This window comes from Canis lupus, chromosome 17 (genome assembly GCF_048164855.1).
Source record: "Canis lupus baileyi chromosome 17, mCanLup2.hap1, whole genome shotgun sequence".
NCBI lineage: Eukaryota > Metazoa > Chordata > Mammalia > Carnivora > Canidae > Canis > Canis lupus.
The window spans coordinates 3,993,386-4,017,530 of NC_132854.1; the positions used below are offsets into that span (position 1 = coordinate 3,993,386).

The 24,145-nt window shown below is 40.3% G+C and overlaps 1 protein-coding gene across 1 annotated transcript in view; it reads right to left on the reverse strand.

Moving 5' to 3' along the window:
• The window catches only part of MYO16 (myosin XVI), a 480,319-nt gene that overhangs the window by 338,643 nt on the left and 117,531 nt on the right, over positions 1–24,145 (reverse strand). The window contains exons 6-7 of the mRNA XM_072782401.1: positions 18,152–18,276; positions 9,170–9,295 (exon numbers count right to left, since the gene is read on the reverse strand). Coding sequence (XP_072638502.1) covers positions 9,170–9,295; positions 18,152–18,276 — 251 coding nt within the window. The remainder of the gene's footprint in view (positions 1–9,169; positions 9,296–18,151; positions 18,277–24,145) is intronic.

The window sequence follows — 24,145 nt, forward strand, 5'->3', positions numbered from 1 at the left end:
GGTTTTGCTCTTGTAACATGTGCTATGGTATTCTCCCCACACACGAAGCTTTGCATCCTGCACACAGAGGCATCTCCCCACCTACCAATGACTGTTCTTATTAGTATTCTCATTAAAAATTTAATTAGATTTTAAATAGTCTGCTCATTGTTAGCTTTCCCAGAGTGTTGGTTTCATAGAACACAAATTATATCAATAACGTTTAAATTATGTTACAGCAGAGTGCTTATATGTAGTTTATTTTTATTTCCAAATAGTTTACTAAAGAAAGAGATACTCTTTAAGTATGAAAGATAAAATATAGAGGGCATATTCCTAGGACATTAAAATTGGCATAGGAAGGAGTTTCGTTTTATATTAAAGATGAGAGTGATGTGCTTGCATTGAAACCACACGAAAGAGAAGAAGAGAGATGAAGAGCAGGAGAGAGAGAAGGACAAAGGAAGTAAAGGAAGAAGAAAAGGGAAAAACGCCCCAAATTAGCTAAGATTGCCTTCAGTTTTCATAGATTTGAAAGACTTAGTCATAAACCTAAATGCTTTCATATCTCTGCAAAAAATGTCAGCTATCAGTGTCTAACAATTGCTTTGCGTTTCCAAATTCAATTCAGTGCGTCCAGACTCCAAAGAGAAACCTGTGCAATCTCTTAGCGAACCACTTCTCTCAACCAGAAGTGCAGACAGCACCGAAGGAATAAAAGCAAAATGTTTCCTACAGAAGAATCTTTAGCAATAAAAGCCACTTCATATTATTTCAGGCCCATAAAAATAAAGCACTCATGTGTGGAAGAAGGAAACTTCTCTCATTTGGGGAATTCCTTTCTCTTTTTAGAGTCAGTATTTCCCATGTGCCTCCCATCAGAAATCAGGGAGGCATGGCATAGAACTAAATTAAACAGGCCTGTGCTAATTGCAATTTCTCTCCTCTGGAACATTTGCTTTACCCTCGCAAAACACCTTCAGGTAAACTGCTTCAAATGTGACTAAGTCGGGTGTGTAATCCAGTAAGAATCTGTCACCAGTAGGACAAGAATGTTTATAATCACCGAAGGCTCCACAGGATATGGTGACTGTGTGTGTGTGTATGTGTGTGTGTGTGTAGGGGGGTGATGAGTGTGTAAAAGGAGACCCTGTGTGGCTAATAGAAAATGTACTTAAGCTGAAATTTAAATCCATGCAAGTTTCGCTGCATATGGACTTCATTCTTTAGAGAGCTGTCCTTCAGCTTGGATGAATTTAGCAAAATTAATTCCATGATGGTCATTTAAATGACCTCTTTAAAAAGTTGAACAATAGCAATGAGTGTTTGGACATAGCTGGTTTCCAGTTGAGACGCTATTTCACTTAATGAAATAATAAGAAACTGGAGTGTTAAAGGTCCCAGAACTCCCAGCGTGCATCTCCTACCCCACTGGTGCAAGCTCTACATTATAGTGGGTAAATGCCTCCAACTCAGAAACCCCTGAAGGATTTCAGGCATAAAATACAAAACCATTTAATAAATTGTTAATATTACCCCAGTTTGTGATCCAACTGTGATTTCACATTAGACACACGAGTTCTGCCTCCATCCCTGAGAACACAGGCTCTCCAATCCTGCCTGTATCTGATTATCCTTCCAGGGATGATCCCTCTTCCCTCCTACGTGGCAGCCTCCTTCTCCTGCATCTCCTCCCGGTCAGACTCCTTGATGACCTCTTATGCTACCCTACAGATGTTGTCCATGCTGCCCACCCTTGGCTGGACTCTCTCTGCCTGCATGCCATTCTTCTGGGGCTCTGGTGACAGACACGTGCATCTGGGGACCATCCCTCCCATTGGCCAGCCAGCATGCATGTAGGCTCATGGGCTCGAGACCCCACGGCGTAGATGCAGTCACTGTCGGCTGGACAGACAGGCACCTGCCACTCCAGGGTAGATTCGGGCTCCCTCATTCGTGAACAGAACTGCCAGTCCTAGGTCGGTCCCTGTGCTGATAAGAAAGGGCTCTGTCCACACACTCGGTTGTCACAAGACTGGAGGGCAGTGGGGACAAATGAAGGGGCAATTGCAGGCTCTGTGATGACTGATGTGTTCCAGAGACACAGGGGACACATTGGATATATGCAGGAGCCTCCTCACTGGAATTCAGGTAACTGGGAGATGCAGTCACTGAAGTGGCATCTTCGTGTGGTCCCCCATGTAAGATTGAGCCACTTGACAATTTCAGGGAGAGCCAAGAACATGAAAGGAGGCACACAATGGCACAGTCCAGAAATTGGAAGCGGTCGAGTGTGGCTACATGCTCCAACCTGGTTGGGGAGAGGTTAGGGAATGAAGCCCGGGCACACAGACTCCCAAACTGTGCTATGGAGTGTGTGTTTCCTGTCCCCAGCAGTGCAGAAGATGTTGTGGGGAGACACTGTGAGGACACCTGTGTGACAAAGCTTACATGTGCAGGAGTTGTGATGCAACAGGCTGGTGGTGGGTCAATCCCCAGGTAGGGATGGTGCCGCCCTGGATAGGGTAGGAGCTGTAATTACACCTCACCTAGCCCCAAGCCATTCCTAGGTAGGGGGCGGTTATTAGATACTGGAAGATGGAGAGGTAGGAGGAAGGATGATACCCAGTTTTGTGGTGAGTAAATGACACCTAGAAAGGACAACACCTGGGGTCGAGAAAGGAACTGATCATTCCCTTTGTACAGGAGTCCAGTTGGGAAGGCTGGTAGAGATCACCCACTGGGCAGTGGTCCTCAGGGGTCTGCAAAGTGAGAGGGAAACAGAGGCAGCTCTGGGAGCCATGGGCATGGAAGGCTCGAAGCTGCAAGGTTGGAGATTCCCTAAAGATGTGTAAACACTGAGAGAGGGACCCTGCACAGAGCACAGAGCTGTCAATGCTGAGTGCTCAGAGCAGTGGGAGGAAAACCAGGGAGTGACTTTATGTTTGCCCAAAGCAAAGAAATAATAATAATAATAATAATAATAATAATTAATAAACCCTCTGAGTATCTCTCAATGCTTATGAACTTGGGTAAAAATATTTTTTGAGAATACAAAAGATTCTTTTGAACATCAGGAGATGCAGGTTGTGTAATACAAAATACTTTTGAAGGGAAGGATACTTTGGTTTTAGCATCAGTGAAGTTACTTTCTTGTCTTTTGTTGTACTGTTGACCAATCCTATTAGAAACACCAAAAATATGTCCAAGGCTAGAATCAAATTTTATTGTACATACGACTCATGAAAGAACTGTGGAACCAAAAGACACTGGTCACATAAATTATTCAGGTCTCAGTTTTAGACAAGAACAAGAATCTCCTTTTTCTCACTGGAAAGTTAACATATTTATAAAAGGACGTGTTAAAATATATATGCCATCCCAGTATAAATGTCAGTAAGAAAAACTGCTATAAATTACAAACTACCTTCTCCATAAAGGTGTTTATAATTGTAAGGTATTTGTAAGAAAATGAAATTGCTATGAATGTCTCTAAAAATGCCATTAATCTTTTAAAATGTTAGCATTTCTAAAGCTTTTTTTCTAAACTGAGATATCTTTATTTACAGTAAATTTCTTTAGAGAGTTATAAATCTTCCATCCATATAACTTATATTCAGATGAAACCTATTTCTTAGTTATTTCCAAACCAAATATTAAATGGCATCTTCACAGTTAATAGTTTTTAAATATAATTCTATATATCAGATGGGATTTTCCTGACAAAATAATTGAGATACAATTTACTCAAAATCTATTAATATAGATCTCCTAGTTGTCTTTTTAGTCTGAATTGAAGAATACTATTTTGGGTTTGGTATCATATATTCTAACAGAAAAAAAAAAAAACCCTCTGCCTCTGATACTTTGGTTGATTCTTTCAATTCCTTTGGTTACTTGGCTGGACACTGAGCACAGAGGGCAAGCAAACAGCCCTCACTGCTCAAAGCTTACATTTTGATGGAGACTCCACCTGAACAGGCCTAATGGAGCAAAATGGAATAGACACATGTGATCTTCAGATCTATTCTTGGTACTAAAATGTATAAGGATTTAGAAAATAGGGAACTAATGGCTAGTCATTTTCTAGAGAAGCAGAGGATAAAGGTGACATTAGTTTTTAAATCTGCCTCATTTGAACATGATAAATGGCCATTTCTGGAAACCTTTGTGTCAGACATTTGTCTGTACAAATGTAACAACTGGATCAATTAACCAGGACACACACCAACTGATGTTAACACACGTCTAATGCATCTGCCTTCATCATTCCCCAGAATCTCCTGAGCTGTGTAAAAATCCCCTCTTTACCAGAGGTTGATAGTTCTCATTGATTGAAGACCCTGGGGCCAGACTGTATGGAAGAAGAATCAGTGAGGCTTGTTAGGTTCACACAGCCAGCCAGTGGTAGAGCTATGCTCAGAGCCAGCGAGAAGGCCATGTTCCTCAGAACAAAGCTGGCTTAATCACTTGGATAGGCAGAATGAAATACAGTGTTTGTGTAGGGAAGTGTCTGGGAAATACAAGAAATAATTTTTTAAAAAGTCACTTTTTAAAAAGTTGGGGTCAAATGGTTTTCAGCTGGTTTTGAAAGAATAAATGGAGCAATTGGAAAGTGTTTCTTACTTCACTTATCATTAATAAATGATCAGCGTTAGAAATATAACTGGTGCACTGAAGAATGGTAATAAAAACATCAATCTTGATCAGTCTGCATCTTGCAAAGTAAACATAGCTTTGGGTCACATTTCCCATATAAGTTTGTAACTCTTTCTCTAGACTGAACACATAGATTTAGAAAACCCAAAGTTTGAAAAATTGTTCAAAAATGGCAAGTAATGGGGTGAGAGCACTGCTATCCATGAATTCTCCCTGCTTTATTCATTAATCATTCCTCTATCTTACAACTTGTGTGAGATGGGAATCTCCAGGAAGCCTTAGGAACGGAGTGGCCATTATATTGGGCTTATAGTCCATATAGTCATACATTATCAAGGCATGGCGGGTATCATGCTTGGTATATATTGAAACATTTTTTTTTGTTGTTGTTAAATATAACTGTGTAAATGAAACACGTTAAAAATCTACTTTCATGTGGTGCCTGGGTGGCTCAGTTGGTTAAGAGTCTACCTGGGATCAAGCTCCACATCAGGTTCCCCATTCAGCGGGGAGTCTGCTTAGCCTTCTCCCTGTGTCCCTCCCTCCACTTGTGCTCTCTTGTTGTCTCTCTCTCTCAAATAAATAAATAAAATCCTTTTAAAAAATCTACTTTCATTACTAAAACCAAATGCCATATTTTTAAACCATATAGCCAACCCATCTTATTAGTTTAATATATTCATTAGTCTTGTGTCATGGTTATATAAAATGTCTCTTTCCATGATACAAATTTTATCAGACTCTGATCCTGTTTTTTAACAGGATCCTATAATAAAGCTCAATGGTAGGCACTTTAAAAATGTAGTTTCTTGGGGTACTTGGGTCGCTCAGTGGTTGAGCATGTGCCTTCGGCTCAGAACGTCATCCCGGAGTCCTAGGATCGAGTCCCACATCAGGCTCCCCACGAGGAGTCAGCTTCTCCCTCTGCCTCTGTCTCTGCCTCTCTCTGTGTGTCTCTCATGAATAAATCAATAAAATCTTATTTTAAAAATGTAGGTTCTTGGGTAAAACTTCCTATTTCTGTAGATTTTCCTGTGTACCCCTGAAAAGTCAATTCCTTATTTTCACACAGAATTCCTGTCCTCCAACGTCACAGGCACACTACTGGAAAAAGGATCTGGAGCTCCATCCTATTGCCTAATGGATGTAATTTCTGACAGTGCTAATTCTTGCTGCCTTAGCAATATAGCTTCCAGGAAGTGGAACAGAAACATCTAGATATTCTTTCAAAATATGAGTCAGTAATATTCAGTCACATTGAGACATGTTCAACACACAGAATCAAAAATCCCAGTAGACATTTTAGAATAGAAGTTGCATAAATGCATCTCCATTTCTCTTCTGCCCACAGATGGGTTTCATGTGAAAATAATCATAAATTAACTTTCTTTTGTCACTCTTTATTAAGCTTCAGGATGCTTTCAGAAGTAAGGAGTTCTTTTGGAACAGAGCAGCTGTTTTAAAACATTCCAACTTAGAGTGGCTCTTTCTTGATCTTCCCTGCTAATTACAGTAAACCCAAGGACTCTGAAGAGGGAAGGAGTAAGGTAAACTGGCTCAGGACCTGCAAAAGGGAGGAACCACAGACAGGAACCTCACCCAATCAAAGTTTGGCCCAGACTGGTATTTCCCAGCCCAACTTAGTGGCAGAAGAGGGCCTGGTTGATGCATCCCTCCCACGTCCCAACTGTGTCCCTCGGACAACTTCAGGTGAGTCCAGCACCAGGATCTGCTAATATGAAGTGCCATGGCAAGCACTCTTCTTCCATGGAGGTGAGACTCCTCTCCCCGATGAGAGGCAAAAGTAGCTGGGAGGAGGCAGGTGCAAGAGGGAGCATACGACCACAACAGGCCCCCAGCCATAAAACTCTTTTGCCCCTGTGGAAATCCCTCACCTCACCCCGAGACAAGAAGTAGTCTCGCATGGGAAAACCTCTTCCACCCCTTTGGGGGCACTAGAAGAAAACAGTGAGAACCCCAGGGACACCAGATAAGCCAAGTGGACCAAAATGGCACCTTACAGGGTCTGAAAATTAACCTCTCATTGGAACCACAACCCATTGGAGTAGACCAGGTCCTGCTTGCCAAACTTACACAGGCTGACTAAAATAGATTTATAGAAGACCAAGATTCTCCTAACACAATAGCTGAAGTTTCCAAAATGCAATTAAAAAAATCACTTGTCACACCAAGATCAGGAAGTCACAGCTTGATTGAGAAAGGATGATGACAACAACAAGATGAATCATGCCAGAATCATCTGATGATGATGGTAAAGCAGCTCTCATAAGAATGCTTCAACAAACAACTACAAATCCTTCCAAAACAAATGAAAAAAATAGGAAATTCCATCAAAGACACAGAAGTTTCAATTAAAAAAAAATGGAAATCACAGAACCAAAAAATACAGCAACAAATAAAATACACCACCTCATACCAAATATTTCATTTGTCGTGCAATCAAATAAAACAAAAACCACACACCAGCTTCTGATAAAAATTATTTAAATGTCTAATAACAGAAATAGTGATAGATTTTGTCCAAAGCATGTCTTTAAATAAAACCTGTTAAATCTAGCCCAATTATCGGAAAGGGAGACAGAACGTAAAGACTGCTAACTCTGAGAAATGAACTAGGGGTGGTAGAAGGGGAGGAGGGAGGGGGTGGGAGTGAATGGGTGACGGGCACTGGGGGTTATTCTGTATGTCGGTAAATTGAACACCAATAAAAAAATATTAATATATTAAAAAAAATTAGCCCAATTCCCCCAGAGAACATTATCTTATGAAAGTGGTTAAATGGAACCAATTTGTATTCTTTGAAAGGATTCTTGATCCAAAATCTAAAAGTCCAGTCAGAAAAATTGGGTAAAATGAAACCCTTAATTGAGTTGTAATAAGTAGCATTCTGTTGCATTTACCAAGCTCTTGCTCCCTTGCAGATTTAGCTCCTTCCAGAGGGAGCCCTGACTATGATGAGCACGTTCTGATAATTCACTGATTACCATTTCTTCAGCACAGACCAACAGGTCGTGTTCTAGAAAACCATACTTGCTTCTATGTGTGCTTCTCTACTTTTTACTAAAGACAAAACCTCACACCCAGCATCCTCCAGTGCAGTAGGGGGCTAGAAATACAGCACCAATGTGTGTACCAAGGTTACTGATTCCCCAATACTCCTATGATCTACTGGGAGGACCTGGGGCTCCTGGACTCCTGAGACCAACAACTTCAGCCACCTGCAGCCTCATGCCCTTAACCTATCCATTTACTCACACATTCACTTGATTAAAACACAGTTTTAATAACTTAATAAAGAGCTTGTTAGAAACACTGATTGAAGGAATGAACCTTTTCACGCAGCAAATGTTGTCAAAGCAAATAATGCTTTTATTATTTTGAAAGACTTTTCCTAAACAATGTTTTTTTTCTAAAATACATGAAATGCAGGGCACTTAGGTGGCTCAATCTGTTAAGCAGCTGCCTTAAGCTCAGGTCATGATCCTAGGGTTGTGGGATCAAGCCCTGGAATCGGGGTCCCTACTCAGCAGAAAGCCTGCTTCTCTCTCTTCCTCTGGCCCTCCCTCCCTGCTCATGCTCACACTGTCTCTCTTTCTCTCTCTCTCCCAAATAAATAAATATTAAAAGTCTTAAAAAGTAGTGTGAAATGCAAACGGTTTCAATTATTTCAACTACAGTACTCAGATTTTATGATCGGTATTTTGCATACCAGTTAGTACTTAAGAGACTTAACTTACTATGAACTTAACGGGTGTGATTGTTATCCCCAGGTCAAGGTTTGAGAATCAACAAGTTTAACCCAAGACTCCATATTTATGTAACAATGAATTCTCTTCTAAAATAGAATTACTCAGGCTTTCTCCAGCACAGAATACTGTGTGTTGCATAAATAGATTTCAATATTAATCAGTTATTATAAACACTGCCGTCACATTCAGCCACATAAAATTGTTTAAAAGTCAGTTTGCTTCCTCCTTATGATATAATGGTACCTGGTGAGAGAGTAATTTGCATGATACTAACTCAAGTTGTATTAGCTATGGCCAAAAATCAATTCAGAGGAAAAAAAATCTGCTATTAATTCCTTATTCATTAAGATGAAATATAATTTAGAGTGAAAACCTAAAACATAAAATGTAATTTTGCTTTACTTCTACTAACTATAGAGAACAAGTAGAATTATTAACAATTCATTAAATTATAAACTATAATAAGTACTATAGAACGTTAAGAAATAATAAGTCCATTATATGAAAAATATTTATTAATTTGTATTATTTCTCCAACAATTTTGACTATAATATGCAGATTCCCAAGGAATGTATGTTTTATGTATTCTTCTAAAACATGTTTTCTTTCAACCATAAAAAATATTTGTTGACTAATAGAATGCCATTAAAAGTTAAATTTCATACTGACCAGTACATAAATTTGAAATAAAAAATTAAATATGAAATGATGCATTAATTGTATAATTATTTTTTAAAAATAATTTAGGAGATCACTTTACCTGGCCATACTTTGCTGCCAAATGGAGTGGTGTCCAGTATTGATTATCTGCTATATTGAGGTCTCCGCCATGTTCGAGGAGAAGAGACACCACCTCCTTGTAGCCACTTGCACATGCCATATGTAACTGCAGTAAAGAAATATTTTCTTATGTAACTTTAAAAAATCAGGAACATCGAAACAATTTATTCAGTGGTTTAAAGAGAGCTAATAAAATATTAAATCTAAAAATACCTTTTAAAAAAGAACATACATGCATTTTTATTTTTTAATATAAGTAGACATCATTGTTCTTTGCATTTTTGTTTTTTTAATATAAGTGGACATCATTGTTCTTTAAACAAAAGTTTATGGCTTCATTATTATTTTCCTTCTGACTCTGAACACTTTTTCATATAATTTCAATTTCCCTCTGTGGCATCCTTTCTACTATAATCTGAATACTTTTAAATACAAAATATAATAATTGATCGCTTTACCATTTCTTGCCCAAAAGTCAAACAAGTAGTGAGTGGCTCTGAAATTCTAGCCCTGTATTTGATGTGACTGGAGGAGATTCGAGGACATAAATGACAACAGGAAATGTAAACATTTTGATGCTCTGGAACAGGTAATAGGGGCAGGCACACCGGATAAGTTAATCCTGCTGGACCTAAAATGATCATGCAGCTCTCACTTGAACACGCTCCCAGTTTAGTTTGCAAATGCAACCTGAGGTTTAAGCATGAAGCCCTAGGAGCATGCTCATTGTAATGAGGAGATCTGGGTTTGGAGAATGATTTGGACTTTCAGATGAGATAATTCCTGTTTCTAACACAGCAGCCTTGATTTGTAAGTAAACGATCATCATACCCAATTTAATTATGTTATTTAGTAACTACTTAATTGATTTCATGAACATCTTAATATGAAGCTATAAAGAAGGAAAAAGAAAAATAATAAAAAAGTAGTAAAACCAATGATTTCTTCTTGGTTTTGTAGCATTGGATTTTTGTAGCTTTCTGTCTGTTTTTATTACAAAGATAAAATTACAATAAAGTCAAAGGACTTATTAAATACGTGTACATATATATTAATAACATTCAGCAAAAACATTTGCTTTTCCACCTTTGGACTTAATCATGCTCTTTAAATATATAGCGTGTACTTCCATGCTTATTTCTGATACTTCATTGCACAGAAAGAACAAATATATTTGTCTAATTTAAGGCATAAACATTAAGAGATTGTTTCTTTTTTTTTTAAGAGATTGTTTCATATCAATCTTCTCATGCCTAGTTAAACAAAGAATTTACCTTGTTAATAGTCTAGCCAACAGTCCCAAGAATAAAATGCCCACAAGTTTCTTAGAAAAATATAACTTTATACATTTGTTCTCCTAGAAAACCAATCTTTCACTTGCCCCTAAATTTAGTCTACATTACTTGAATGATCAGATAATGATTCAAAGGTTACTCTGATCTGTGTGCAGTAACATCTGTATCTGGGAAGGTTTCCACTTTTAATACAAAACTGCACCAAGAGCTGTCCATTTGTTGCTTAGCACCTGATAGTCACAAAGGCAAGTTCACTTGTCATTAAGGATAAACTCCTCAATGAGAAGACTTGCTTTCCACGGGGCAAAAATTGGGTTCGACCATTTCAAATTCAGCCTAACTCCGGGTCCCGCCATCTCAGGCACTGTTTTCAAGGAAAAGACTAGAAGGAAAGTCTTGGCTCACTGGGTAGAAAAGCAATCCAAAGCATGAGCTCCCAGTGACATCTCTGGAGGCAAATTCAATCCTAGGCAATCTCAAAAGGACAGCAAAAACCCCTGACTTTGAGTCTTTCTACTTCTTTACAAGAGATAACAGAATTTTAAAAATTCATCAGAGTAAAATATTAAGAGCTTAGAGCCTTTACCTTGATTCTACAGGCATTCAACTTCTGAATCCATAAACAAGCCTCCAGACACCCCAGGGGACATTTCTCATCACTAAGTTAGAGCTTAAAAAATGTCTGTTTTCTGAAATTAAGTTATATCCCTGCCCTGTCCTGACATTTACTGGAAGATGTCAGGCACCAAAGCGTGAAAGTGCTTATCACTGTGGTGTCTTAGATTACTCCTCTCCTGCTATTTTATGGGGTCTTATGAGAAACACAGAAGCAGCTGTTGTTTCTGTAGACAATTAGCAGCTTCTTGGAAGGACAACTGCAAAAGGACAGTTCTGGAAAATTACGGCAAGTTGGAAATCACCTATCTAGTTACAAGACAGGACAAGGTTTCAGAGCAGCTTCACAAACACCGCCCCTAAAAGCTATCATTATTCCCCCTAGCCTGTACAGCCTGTGATCAGTTATCACTGTCCTGGTTTTGCAGCTGCAAAAGCTGGGATGAGTTAATGTAGGCAACTGGCCCAGGGGAGCCTGGCCCCATGGGCTGAAGCCACGTTCTTCTGCATTCTCCAGCACTGATACTCTGAAACAGCAAAGGGCAGTGGACACCCGAGCTGGCCAGGCCACCAGGGTAAGAGCACAATACTAGTGCTTCTAACAAACCTTGGTTTGTCCCATAATTTATTGGTTTAAATACAGCATCTTTCTTCTTCCCGTAAACCACCTCCTCCCCAACAGTTTCCTTATCTTGTATTAGAACATTCGACTCTGGAAGATGGACACCATTTACACACTTGCTTCAGCATTCCCCGGGCACACCAGCCGTGAAGGCACAGTGGTGTGTATTAAGCATGGCGTGTAGCCTCCTTCTACTCATCAAAACCATCCTCAGGTCCCAGAACCTTTCAGATGTGAAAATACACAAGAGTCCCAGACCCCAGTTAGAAGTCTGCGGTAGTGCGATCCTCGTGGAAACAGCCTTTTCCTCATATAGGTGGTGGGAGAGGCTGGGGTCAAGACAGAGAGAATGATCAACCAGCAGAAGTCACACCTGTGAAGTGATGGAGCTCAGACTGAGGATCATCCTACCTGACCAGTTCCTAATTATTGGGCTTTTATGTATTTGCTGTATTTTTGTGTGGATAATCCCTATATCTGCTTCTCTGGTATTTTCCTTCTAATAAATTCCCAGAAATAGAACAGTTATTCTAAAATAATGAACATTCTTTCAACATATTTACACACCCTGCCTCACCGAGTTCCATGATGTTGGTGCCAATTCACACCCCATCCAGCAGTGTGTGGAGGGACTCTCCCTCACAGACACTAAGCTTTCTGGTCTTCAGCACTGCTTATTTTTAAAATGACTGCAAATAATTTCAATGTGCTTAAGTCCTACCAGTGGGTCTCCTTGATATATTTATAGGGTAGTTGTATTTTCTTTGGTGAATTGATTCTATTAGTTTTCTATTGACAGATGATCTTTTTCGTTCATATGAATCTACGTAATATTTTAAAACTATTAACACTTTGAAAGACCTGTTGCAAGTATTATTCCTGGTTTATTATCTGCCTCTTCAATGGGCTCATTATTTGATGCATAAATGTTCATTTTAATTTTTGTTGTAGTCAATGATCTCAGTATTTCCCTTTCTGTTTTTTCCCCCATTTGTATGTTGGAAGAGCTTTCACCACCCAGATTTAACTCCTTTTGACTGTGTAACATGGAACCTGGGTCTTCATTGTTAAGTCACTCACTCAGTCTTATTCTTGTGAATCTAATTTCTACAAAGAATCTATGTGTAAAATTTAAAATATATTTCCATTGAATGTGGTCTTATTTACGATGTGTGACCCCTGCCACTCTACCGCTGGAAGGTCACTCTGAGGTTCATGTCAAATACTGATGAAAATTATGTGAGGAGTAAATGAGAATCAATCTTGAGGAATAGCTCTTCAAATGCCTATAGGAATTAGTCCCAATTTTGAACCAATAACTTCAAATTTTTTCCAATTCTAGTCTTAGATTAACAGAGGATTTTTCTCACCACAGTTTTCACTATGAAGATAGTACATATCTAAAAGCGAGACCACATATGGACATTTGAAAACAGCTGCCCAAAAGCTGACTTAATTACTTTTTAAAAATGTTTTATTTTTTTAAGGAGTCTACACCCACGCCCAACATGGGGCTGGAACTTACAACCCTGGAATCAAGAGTTGCATGCTCTACCTACTGAGCCAGCCAGGCACCCCTGCCTAGATTTCTTGCGAGCTCTACCTCTAAACTGAGGGCATAATAGGTCAAAATGAGAGATAAGACTGACTGACTGAACATGTGAGAAATTTGTGTGTGTTGGGGCGGGGGCTGGATTCCTCCCTAATTCAAGTCAAGAGATCTTGGCTTTGGTGACCACTGACAGAAGTCACATGTCCCTGGGAGTTTGGCAGAGACACTGTTACTGGTTTTGATTCCTGATTAGAAAGAGCATAGGGCAAGAGGTAGCCTGGTTCTCTGCTTCAGTGTGCAGGGATGGGGAGCCACTGGTACACTGGCATCCATCTGCACTCATGAGTTTGCAGGGCAAAAAGCAAACACAGGGAGGTTTTTTCCAGGGACAAGCCATGTTCATTTTCAGTTCTATTTCAGGTGGATGCCTGAAGAGCAAGGTTGGCTCAGCAGAGACAGGCTGGGGTGCCCCTGATTCCCCAGAGCTGAGGCAGGTGTCAAGGACCATCTGGAGGTTTCCAGCGATGGGGGGTGGAGAGGTGACATATGAAGAACATCCACATCCTCACAAGCGAAGGGGTCAGCTTCTTGCCCAGAGAGCAGGAGACTCTCCCAAGGAAGGTCAAGTCAAAACCTTCCAGCTCTCATTGTGTCTCTGCCTGTCTGTCTCCTCCCCTCCTCTCTCTCAACTTCGGTGACACTGAAGAGGCAGTGGCGGGAGGGGAACAGATGTCCATGGCCGCCCTCCCTTCCATGGATTCCCTAGTCTGATGCAACACTCTGCCACAGCAGGCTCAAGATTTCGCTGAAATCAGGATCCTCGACACCTGAGCCCACCAGCCCCTGCAGGATCTATGGAGATATTCAGGGGATTTGCAAACTTGGTTGGGTTTTAAGTAAAAAATGATTAGTTTTTTTTTTCTAGCTCCAACTGAAATTTAGCAAATTCTTCAATAGTGAACCTAGGCTACATACCTATGTTGCTATCATCAAAAGAAATATGCTCCTATAACATTGCTGTCATAGCATACACCTCCAAATATCACCCATCTTCAAATCTACTCTTAAAATCATGGTAATGTTATATCTGTTACTTAGTGCCTTAATAAAGAAGCACATGCATTACATATCACAAATTTAATTTTAATATTAGGATTATGACGTTTCCATATAACTGGCTTTCTTTGTAATTCGAGGCACCGTCTTTGTTACATTAAAAACACAATTCTGGGGATCCCTGGGTGGCGCAGCGGTTTGGCGCCTGCCTTTGGCCCAGGGCGCGATCCTGGGGGCCCGGGATCGAATCCCACATCGGGCTCCCGGTGCATGGAGCCTGCTTCTCCCTCTGCCTGTGTCTCTGCGCCTCTCTCTCTCTCTGTGACTATCATAAATAAATAAAAATTAAAAAAAATACAAAAAAACACAATTCTGACATGGAATCCATGGCTACACCAGAGGTTTAGAAGGTAATAAGGCATAAAAAAAGATCAGTGAACCCTGACTTCATACAAGCTGGGACTTTCATGGTTATATAGGACCAGGCACTCTGATCTCTAAATTGAGGCTATGTGTTGTGACATAAAGTAACCATAAAGGGTCTATTCCCTAAAAATGGCTAGAAAGCTGATGGCATTGGCTAAGCCTTCATCCAGAAGTAAGGAATGAATTGGCACCACCGAAATAACAAATGGAGACAAAATAAAATTGCTTAATGTTTGCACATCATGAATAATTCTTTTCTAACAAACCAAGTAAGTGTCTCCCAAGGCCAGATGTTATCTATCAAATTCTGTGACAAAAGAGTAAAGAACTAGCACCTTAATAATGTATCTGAAAGTCATTACAGCAGAATTTTCGAAGAGCATATATGGGCTGGAACTCAGGAACCCATTTTCATATGCTCTATAACAGGCCTTTTTTTTTGTTTTTTAATTGTAGCTTTATCTTTTTTGTACAACTTAAATGTGTGGGAAATTATGCCTAAATTTGAACCACAATCATATTCCAGCTGAGGATTAGAAATTTGTGGACAAATGTCTTCTCAACTGTTCCCACCAAGAAGAGACAGAAACACACAATCCAGAGGACACCTCTGGGTTGGCAGTCCTTAACACGATAGTCTAACCAATTCAGACACAAGAATTGATCTAAACTGCCACTTGCTACATGCTGTGATCTTCCAGGGACAGCTTCCTTGCCTTCCAATCACTGTTACTTTCCTTATAAAAAGCTCAAAGATGATCATTTAGTTATTACAAAACAATTATTTGCAACGTTTATGCTCTCTGCTCAATAAAAAAAAAGGTCACAAAGAATGTCAAAATTGAAGATGGTTGAACACAATAGCAATTTATTGCTCTCTATTGATTCTTTCAACAGTTTCACAAATGAAGTAGGTGGATCCTTTTGTTTAGTGGTATTTGAAACTCATACTATTTTTATTTGGCAGTGTATTTTTTAAAAGAAATATGAAGATGTAATATTTGATGGCAAACAGAGAAACAAAGTTCTACTGGGTTTCTGCTCTGTGTTAGACATTAGTGTTAAAAGAACCATTACCCACTCTAGTCTAGATTTTGAGGCTCCCACCCCACTGAAGCTGCCCTTGCTGAGAAGACCAGTGACCTCCACAATATGAAGTCCAACGGCCAATTCGCCATCTCCAATCACTTGACCCCTCAGTGGTATCTGATAGTCAACCACTTCCTCCTTATCCTCATCTTCCTTATCATCATACTTGCTTTCCTTGGCTCCTGAAACATCTCATTCTTCTGCTTTTCCTCCCATCTTGGGAGTTCCTCCCTCCAGTCTCATTTCTGGATCTTTCTCTTCTTCCTAAGCTCTATGGCTTGGTCCAAAATTCTTCTTCCTTCTGTATCAAATCTGTGATTTCATCCAGGGTCAAGGCTTTCAATGTCACATAGATGTCAGTGTTTGCGAAATTGATTCTGCCGTCCAGACTGCTCCTGAATTCCAGACTCCAGGATCCAACCACAAACTCAACATCTCCAAGAAGATGGTTCAGGGGCACCTGTAGCTCTATGTTTCCAAAGCTGTTCCTGCTCTAACCTCGTTTTGTCCTTGTCCTCTGCCTTCTCGTCATTGAATGTCAACTCTATCACTCCAGTTGTTCAAGCTTAAACACACGTGGAATCATTCTGCAGTCGTCCTTTCTCTCCTACCACATGGCCATCAGGAAATCCCAATGGATCTTCTTTTCATGCAGACAGAAGTTAGCCACTTTTCACCTTCTCAGCTTCCTGCAGCTTTGTCTGGTCCACACCACCAACCACCGGATTACCGGAAAAGTCTCTTAACTGAACTCTCGGCTTCAGCCCTGCCCCTTGATAGTCCATCCTTAACAAAGCAGTCAGAGCAAGTGATGCTTTTAGAACTGAAGTAGGACCATACCTGGCTCTCTTGAGAGCCCTCTGATGTGTTCCCATCACAGAGTAACTACAGAGTCCTCACACAGGTATACAGACCCTGTGCAATCTGGGCCAGCTACCTCCCTCCTTTCCTTTATTCTGCTTAGCTCTGTACTATTTCCAAGTCACAACACACCTGCCTCAGGGCCTTTGCACCTACCAATGTTCAGCCTAGGATGCTCCCATGCACACCTGCAATGTGTGCAGACCTCTCTCAGGTCATTACTTGAATTTCTTTGTCAGTGACATCTTAACTGTATGTCTCTAAAATGTCAACAATACACCCAGCATGTCATTGTCTTTGTCTTTACTATTTCTCCTTTGCTATATATTTTGCTCATTTATATTGTATATTATGTATCTCCACAGCGAAATGTGAGCCCACAACAGGACTTTTGTGGTTTTGTTCATTATTATTTTGTTCACAGGATGTGATTAATAAATGTCTCTTTAAAAGGTTGATTACAATATTTTTCCATTTGAATGTGTGATTTTTCAATAAATTCTAAACATGCTTTGTTTTCTTTGCTTATAACTTGGCATTATGTTTTTGATAGACTTTTGAAATTTATATTTCAAAGTCCAAAATCAATATCTAGGAAGATTATTCTATTGGATGTCTCAAGGTGATTGATTTGCATTTAACAAATCTAAAATTGTACTAGGTCTCACACCACTTTTACCCATTTAGACTAGTCACTTCTCTCATCACTGTGTTCAACCTCACATCTTATTTTTTCCATGGTAAAAATAGTATCTCTGGTTCCAGACACTTCTACACATCCCATGCTTCAAGGGTCATACTCCCATCTGCTAGTTTAATTTTTCTCAATCTTTTCCCTGAGCCACAATACATTTATATACACCACAATTAACTTTAACTCCAGCATGCCCAGCTCAAGTACATTTTATGGGTTTATAGTCCAAATGATTTTTTTTAATTTTCATGATTAGACATTATGCTTATATTAGAATTAATCCAAATTTAATTGTACTCTCTTTTACATTACCACAACTGTGCCTTTCAGCTATATATTTAAAAAAAGTAATGACATGATTTTGCTTGGATTCAGAAATTCATTCACTGGAGTAACCCATAATTTTTTCTTTTAAAATTAAAATGAAAACATTCTCCTATAAGCTCTATTTCAAAAATCACATTAAGTAATGCACAAAAATTATTCTAAAATTTTAAACATACATTGAAGGAAGGCTTGAAGAAAATACACCAACCTGGAAACCCTGGATTTCTCTGAGCAGTGACACACATGATTTCTGTTTTGCTCTTTGGGTACTCATGTGTTTTCAAGATTTTTACAATAAATATGTAGTACTTTTAAATCAGAAAAAAAGATAGTTTTACAAGTTAATGGTATCTAATTCTATGTAGTAGAAATCAACTGAAATTCTCTACGTAAGCAATATTTCAGAGTCAGTTACATAGACTTACCAGCGTTACTCCTTCATCATTTTTCTCATCAACATTTCCGCCACCTGATAAGAAGTGTTTGACATCCGTTAGCATGCTCATTGGTCTCTGAAGCTTCATCTGGCGTAGTGAGGTCAGATCCACTCCTAGGGGAAAAACAGCCTTTCAAACAGAAGGCAGAGATGCTTCTCAGCTGCTGGGGGGCAACCCTTAGTTTTATCTTACTGTTCTTTCAACACGTTCTTCTTTGAAGTCCCTCTTCTATTTTGAATTCTCAAAGTCTGTTTAATTGTTTTTCTCGGCATGCATTCTATTTTCAGCTAGAATATAGTCTTGAATAATTTTCCTCTTATTATATCCCAAAGATGTGATGTGATGCCTTATACCTGGCAGACTCTCACTGCTTATCTGGTTCGGTAGAAATCATCAAGGTGCACTGCTCGAAGTATTTGAATTGAACTGAATTGAGTGATAAAATACAGTTTTTGTTCTCTTTAATTTCCTGGCCAAAATAGTTGCTTCTAAAAGCAATGTAGTATCCTGGAGCAGAAAACTACCTATGGTGAGAAAATTGGAAAGATCCAAATAAACCTATAGTTTAGTGAATAGTATTGTAGCCACGCTGACTCCGTAGTTTGGACAAACATAGCACAGCCGTGTAAATTGTTGATGTGGGGGAACTGGATGAAGGGTATGTTATTCTCACAACTCTCCCATAGACCTCAAAAGCTTTCAAAATACATTTAAAGAGATACTCCAATCAAGCATTTCATGACTATTCATGTCAATAAAGAGAAATAAACTAAAGCGGAGTGAAGAACTGGCCATCTGACTTGACCGAGGAAGGTGTGGCCACGGGAAGCTCAGGTCTGCTCACCCCTGTTCAGAATTTATTTTAACCTGAGCTTTCGTGATCATGAATCTCCACGGTAGCTCATATCTTCACATTTATACATCCCGTTCCCCGTATTGGTTCCTAAACATCACAGGTGTTGACTAAGGGGAAACAATCCACCTTATTCTCAGCGAAAGTAATCACGATGATGATGGTGATGATGATCAACATCTGTCTCTCAGCCAGTGGCTGCTATGAACCAGCTGCTCTTCTGAGCACATACTCTCTCTCCGTGTCTCATCTGACTGTGTCTGTGCCACAAACGAGGAGGAGGGCAGGGTTCAGGGGACCAGAGCTCCAACATGGGGGTGGATCCCCTGGCCATGCAGGTCTGTGGCTGACCTCCCTGGGGCAACTCTAGGAAAGGAACTTAACCTGTCTAGTCTTCTGCATACACAGTCACTCAGATAATAATATATATCCCAAAGGAGTGAAGCTACAGGCACTACTTATAGGATCTGACCAATAGCCAGAGGGCACTCAGTCTGTTTACATCTGCTGCCATCTTCCCCTCAGAGCCCAGCACCTCTGCCTCGTGGCACATTTCTCTCTTAGAGCCAGATAAACATCAGAGCACAGGCCTCAGGGGTCAGGTTGCCTGGGTTTTAGTGCTGTGTCTTGTACTCACTTCTAGGGCCAATGGGAGAAGGTAACGTATCCCCTGCCTCAGTTTCTCCATCTCCAAAATGGAGCTGATAATTTTTGTTTCACTAATTATTATGAGGATGAGTTACAACACAGAAAGCACCAAGCACAGTATCCAGCTTGCGGCCAGCTCAATGGACATGAGCTGTCATTTTTACTCAGCTTCCTGCTACCTGGATTCCATGCCATTCATTTAGGAGTGTTTTTCTTTGTAATAAAAGGGAGGCAAATCAGGGAAATACAAATCAAAACCCCAATGAGATCCCACCTCACACCAGTGAGAATGGGGAAAATTAACAAGGCAGGAAACAACAAATGTTGGAGAGGATGCGGAGAAAAGGGAACCCTCTTACACTGCTGGTGGGAATGTGAACTGGTGCAGCCACTCTGGAGAACTGTGTGGAGGTTCCTCAAAGAGTTAAAAATAGACCTGCCCTACGACCCAGCAATTGCACTGTTGGGGATTTACCCCAAAGATTCAGATGCAATGAAACGCCGGGACACCTGCACCCCGATGTTTCTAGCAGCAATGTCCACAATAGCCAAACTGTGGAAGGAGCCTCGGTGTCCATCGAAAGATGAATGGATAAAGAAGATGTGGTCTATGTCTACAATGGAATATTCCTCAGCCATTAGAAACGACAAATACCCACCATTTGCTTCAACGTGGATGGACCTGGAGGATATTATGCTGAGTGAAGTAAGTCAATCGGAGAAGGACAAACAGTGTATGTTCTCATTCATTTGGGGAATATAAATAATAGTGAAAGGGAATATAAGAGAAGGGAGAAGAAATATGTGGGAAATATCAGAAAGGGAGACAGAACGTAAAGACTCCTAACTCTGGGAAACGAACTAGGGGTGATGGAAGGGGAGGAGGGTAGGGGGTGGGGGTGAATGGGTGACGGGCACTGAGGGGGGCACTTGACGGGATGAGCACTGGGTGTTATTCTGTATGTTGGTAAATTGAACACCAATAAAAAATAAATTTATTATTAAAAAAAAGAAAATGAAAACACTAATTTGAAAAAATAAATAAAAATAAATAAATTCTTTAAAAAAAAATAAAGAATACATTACTAAAAAATAATAATAATAAAAATAAAAAGGAGGCAAGAATCAAACAAAATAAAGCAAAATACACTATTTGGCTAATGTAGTTTGTTTCAAGTACTCTGTCCAAAGCAAACGTATGTTAGTAGAGACACGAAGGGGGCACTGATGACCTGCTCTGGAACCTCCATATGTCATTTTGGAAGATCTAACAGATTATTCTTAAGAGTTGCTTTGAGGTTTGCTGAGAACCAACTAATGAAACTATCACTCTGTTCTTTTTAGGATGATGCAATGTGACATGTGAGTTAATTTTGGAAAATATTATTTCTCAAATGTCAGTGTTCAATTTTGCACAGTTGGAAGTAGCAGAAGAATCTGATGGTTACATTATTCTAACTTTATAATGTGGCCAGGTTTTCTGGAGTGGTATGTATCTTTTAGAGAATTATTTAAACACATCGTTAAAGCTGAACGACTGATAGAAGAATAGGGCTCAAAGATAAAAGACAAATTAAAAACAGATTAGAGATCACTCATTTCAGCTCACTTATGACCTGTCATGAGAAAGGGATCTACTTCAGCCATAGTGAAGATATCAGAAGGGGAATAGTATGATATTCTGTCTTATTATTTTGAAACTTAATTCCAAATCAAATATGATGTCAAGTAAACTGTGATTTCAGATGTTCGTTTTATGTTCAGGCAAAAAGCAGAAGTCTGTTTTCAGTTAGACAAAAGAACAGAAATGCCTTCTTTTCTTAGCCAAGCAAGGTTCTTAAGTGGCTCCAGGAAATAAACAACCAACACTTACTTTGGACATCGTAAGTCTATTTTGTAATGGGCAACCAGCCAAATGTGTGTTTTTAAAAAAACATTAAGCTTTATTTCCATCCTGTTTTCTGAAACATCTTAATATAAGTCCTGGTTAGATTTATTACTTTGACAGGAATTAAGAAATATTTTCTTCTAGGAAATAAGAAACAAAATAATCTGCCTGAAATCTGCAAGTTGTTACATGTGACACTAATTACTATTGCCTGATTCCATTTGATACCATTGAGGGGTGCTTGTGCTGAAATCATACCAACACCTCAAGTCAGCCCAAACCCTACCTTAACTCTCCTTAACTGTCCCTCCTAAGATGACACTGTCTTTGTAACAGTTCCACTTTCCTTTTCTCTCTTATCCCTTCTGTGCCAGGGGTATATCGCTAACTGTACCACTGTGCTAAGATACGATCCGCCACCCTGTGATGGTAGCATGGCCTTCTCTCACCTCCTAGAATTCTTCACTCTAAGTTTTGTCTCCATATTAAGCTTCCTAAGAAATCCAAAAGCTAAGGACACTCTGAACAGGCAGGTAAAGGCAGATGCTTCTAGCAAAGAAAAATAAACATGTTCAAGCCCAAAGGGTGTTATAACCCTCCACCCAGATCCCTACCCCTCAATTCTAACCAGAGGCATTAATGAGAGACTGTCCCCGGCAAACTGGAACGCACTGCCACCCTAACACTGGGTGATTCTCAAGAGGGTGGTGCAGGGACAGCATTTGGAATGAAGCTTATTAGGCAGAAAAAACATACAAGGTCACTGTGAACTGATTAATCTGGGAGTCTTCTGAAGAATAATCAGGGAGAGCTAAACCAGTTTCTGAGGCTGTTCCAAAATAGAAAGCCCAGGGTTTTTTTAACTAAAGCAGCAACAGCACGATTGGTGAGGGATGCAGACGTATTAGAGGGATGTCAGGGAAGTAGAATCGATAAAATTTGGTTACAATTCGATGTGAGAGATTTAGGAAAAGAAAAGTGACACTAGGATACCTGGATTCCTGCCTATAAGGGTAAAATGGAATATTGATAAGCCATGCTTGGAGACCAGTAACTTCTATTTTGGGCATGTTACTTCCAATTGTCTGATACTTGATAAAATTGCTCATTGCCCAGCAGAAGGTCCTCAAAGATATCCGAGCTGCAGGAGTATTCCTGGGAGCAGGCAGGTGGTCACAACACAAGGAATGGGGGGTGAGATAAGCCAGAAACAGCATATGGAGTGACGGAAGAAGAGACAAAGACAAAGCTCTGGCAACCACAAACATTTTGGTGTCTGCATGTGCAAAGGGCACATCCAAAAAAAAAAAAAAAAAAGAGAGAGAGAGAGAATGGAGAAGGGTATGGACATGGCATGGGAGCAATGGCAGGGGAGCAACGTCTCACTGAACAGTGTGATGGAGGTCACTGAATGTCACAGTGAGATGCAAGAGCAGGAGAACAGGTGACCAGCCAACAGAGGGCCAATGATGCAGTGGCACTCTTTGTAGGGACATTTCCAGCAGAGGCAGAAGCTGAACATCAGTGGGCTAACCAGGGGAGATCAGGAGCTCCAGGGAACAAATGGGGGCTACGTTTTCTAAAAGGATGGCTTTCCCAGGAGGGGGGAGGTTGATGACCCATGTGGAGTGGAGTGAAAAGGAAATTTCCTTCCCCAAGCCATGCATGTGTCTTGGACCACCCTGGGCTACCCCCACGGTGTTTCCTTTCCTTGCTGCATAATTTTTTTAAGATTATTTATTTATTTATTTATTTATTTATTTATTTATTCAGAGAGAGAGAGAGAGAGAGAGGCAGAGAAAGAAGCAGGCTCCATGCAGAGAGCCCGACTCAGGACTCGATCCCGGGTCTCCAGGATCACACCCCGGGGGCCGAAGGTGGCGCTCAACCACTGCACCACCCAGGCTGCCCGCTGGATAATTTTATAATCAATTGTCTTCTGCAGGAGCCAGTTGGTTTGCCCCGTACTGCAGATCCAATATGCATCAAGCACTCCATCAGCCCTCTGCGGCTGTCTCGTTTTCCAGCCCGGGAAGCTCAGGCGTTGAGCCGAGGTTAATTGTTGTGCCTGGGTGTACTGTGTATGTCGGTGGTGACAGTACAATTAGAACCTGTGACCAGCGATTTTCCATGTAATCAACTTGCACGCGACCTCGCCCTGCCTCCTGCCACATGCGTCCTGATGTGAGGGCATGATAACTACTCCGCCTGGAACCTGTGGGCCGCACCGTGAAATTCGAGGATTTGCAACCACCGAGTTATTAAGAATGCAGTTCAAAAACACCGAGTGCCAAATAATAATGAAAATCTTGTCATGGAGTATTAGAAATTTCTGAGGTTATCAGCCCACGCTGTCATTGCAGATAACTCTAAAATGTGCATCAACAAAGAGGCCAGAAAATAAATTGAATGAGACAGTATTCCCTGCAAGCACGGCAGCTGATACAGATAAGGCAAGGAGGGACCCTGGCAGGAAGGGGAGAAGAATGAATGACATGAGGGAGGGGCAGATGGGTGGGAGGCACAGGCCAGGGCAACAGCAGTGACAAACGAAAACAGAATTAAAAAATGAGGAGACATTAAATTGAATTTG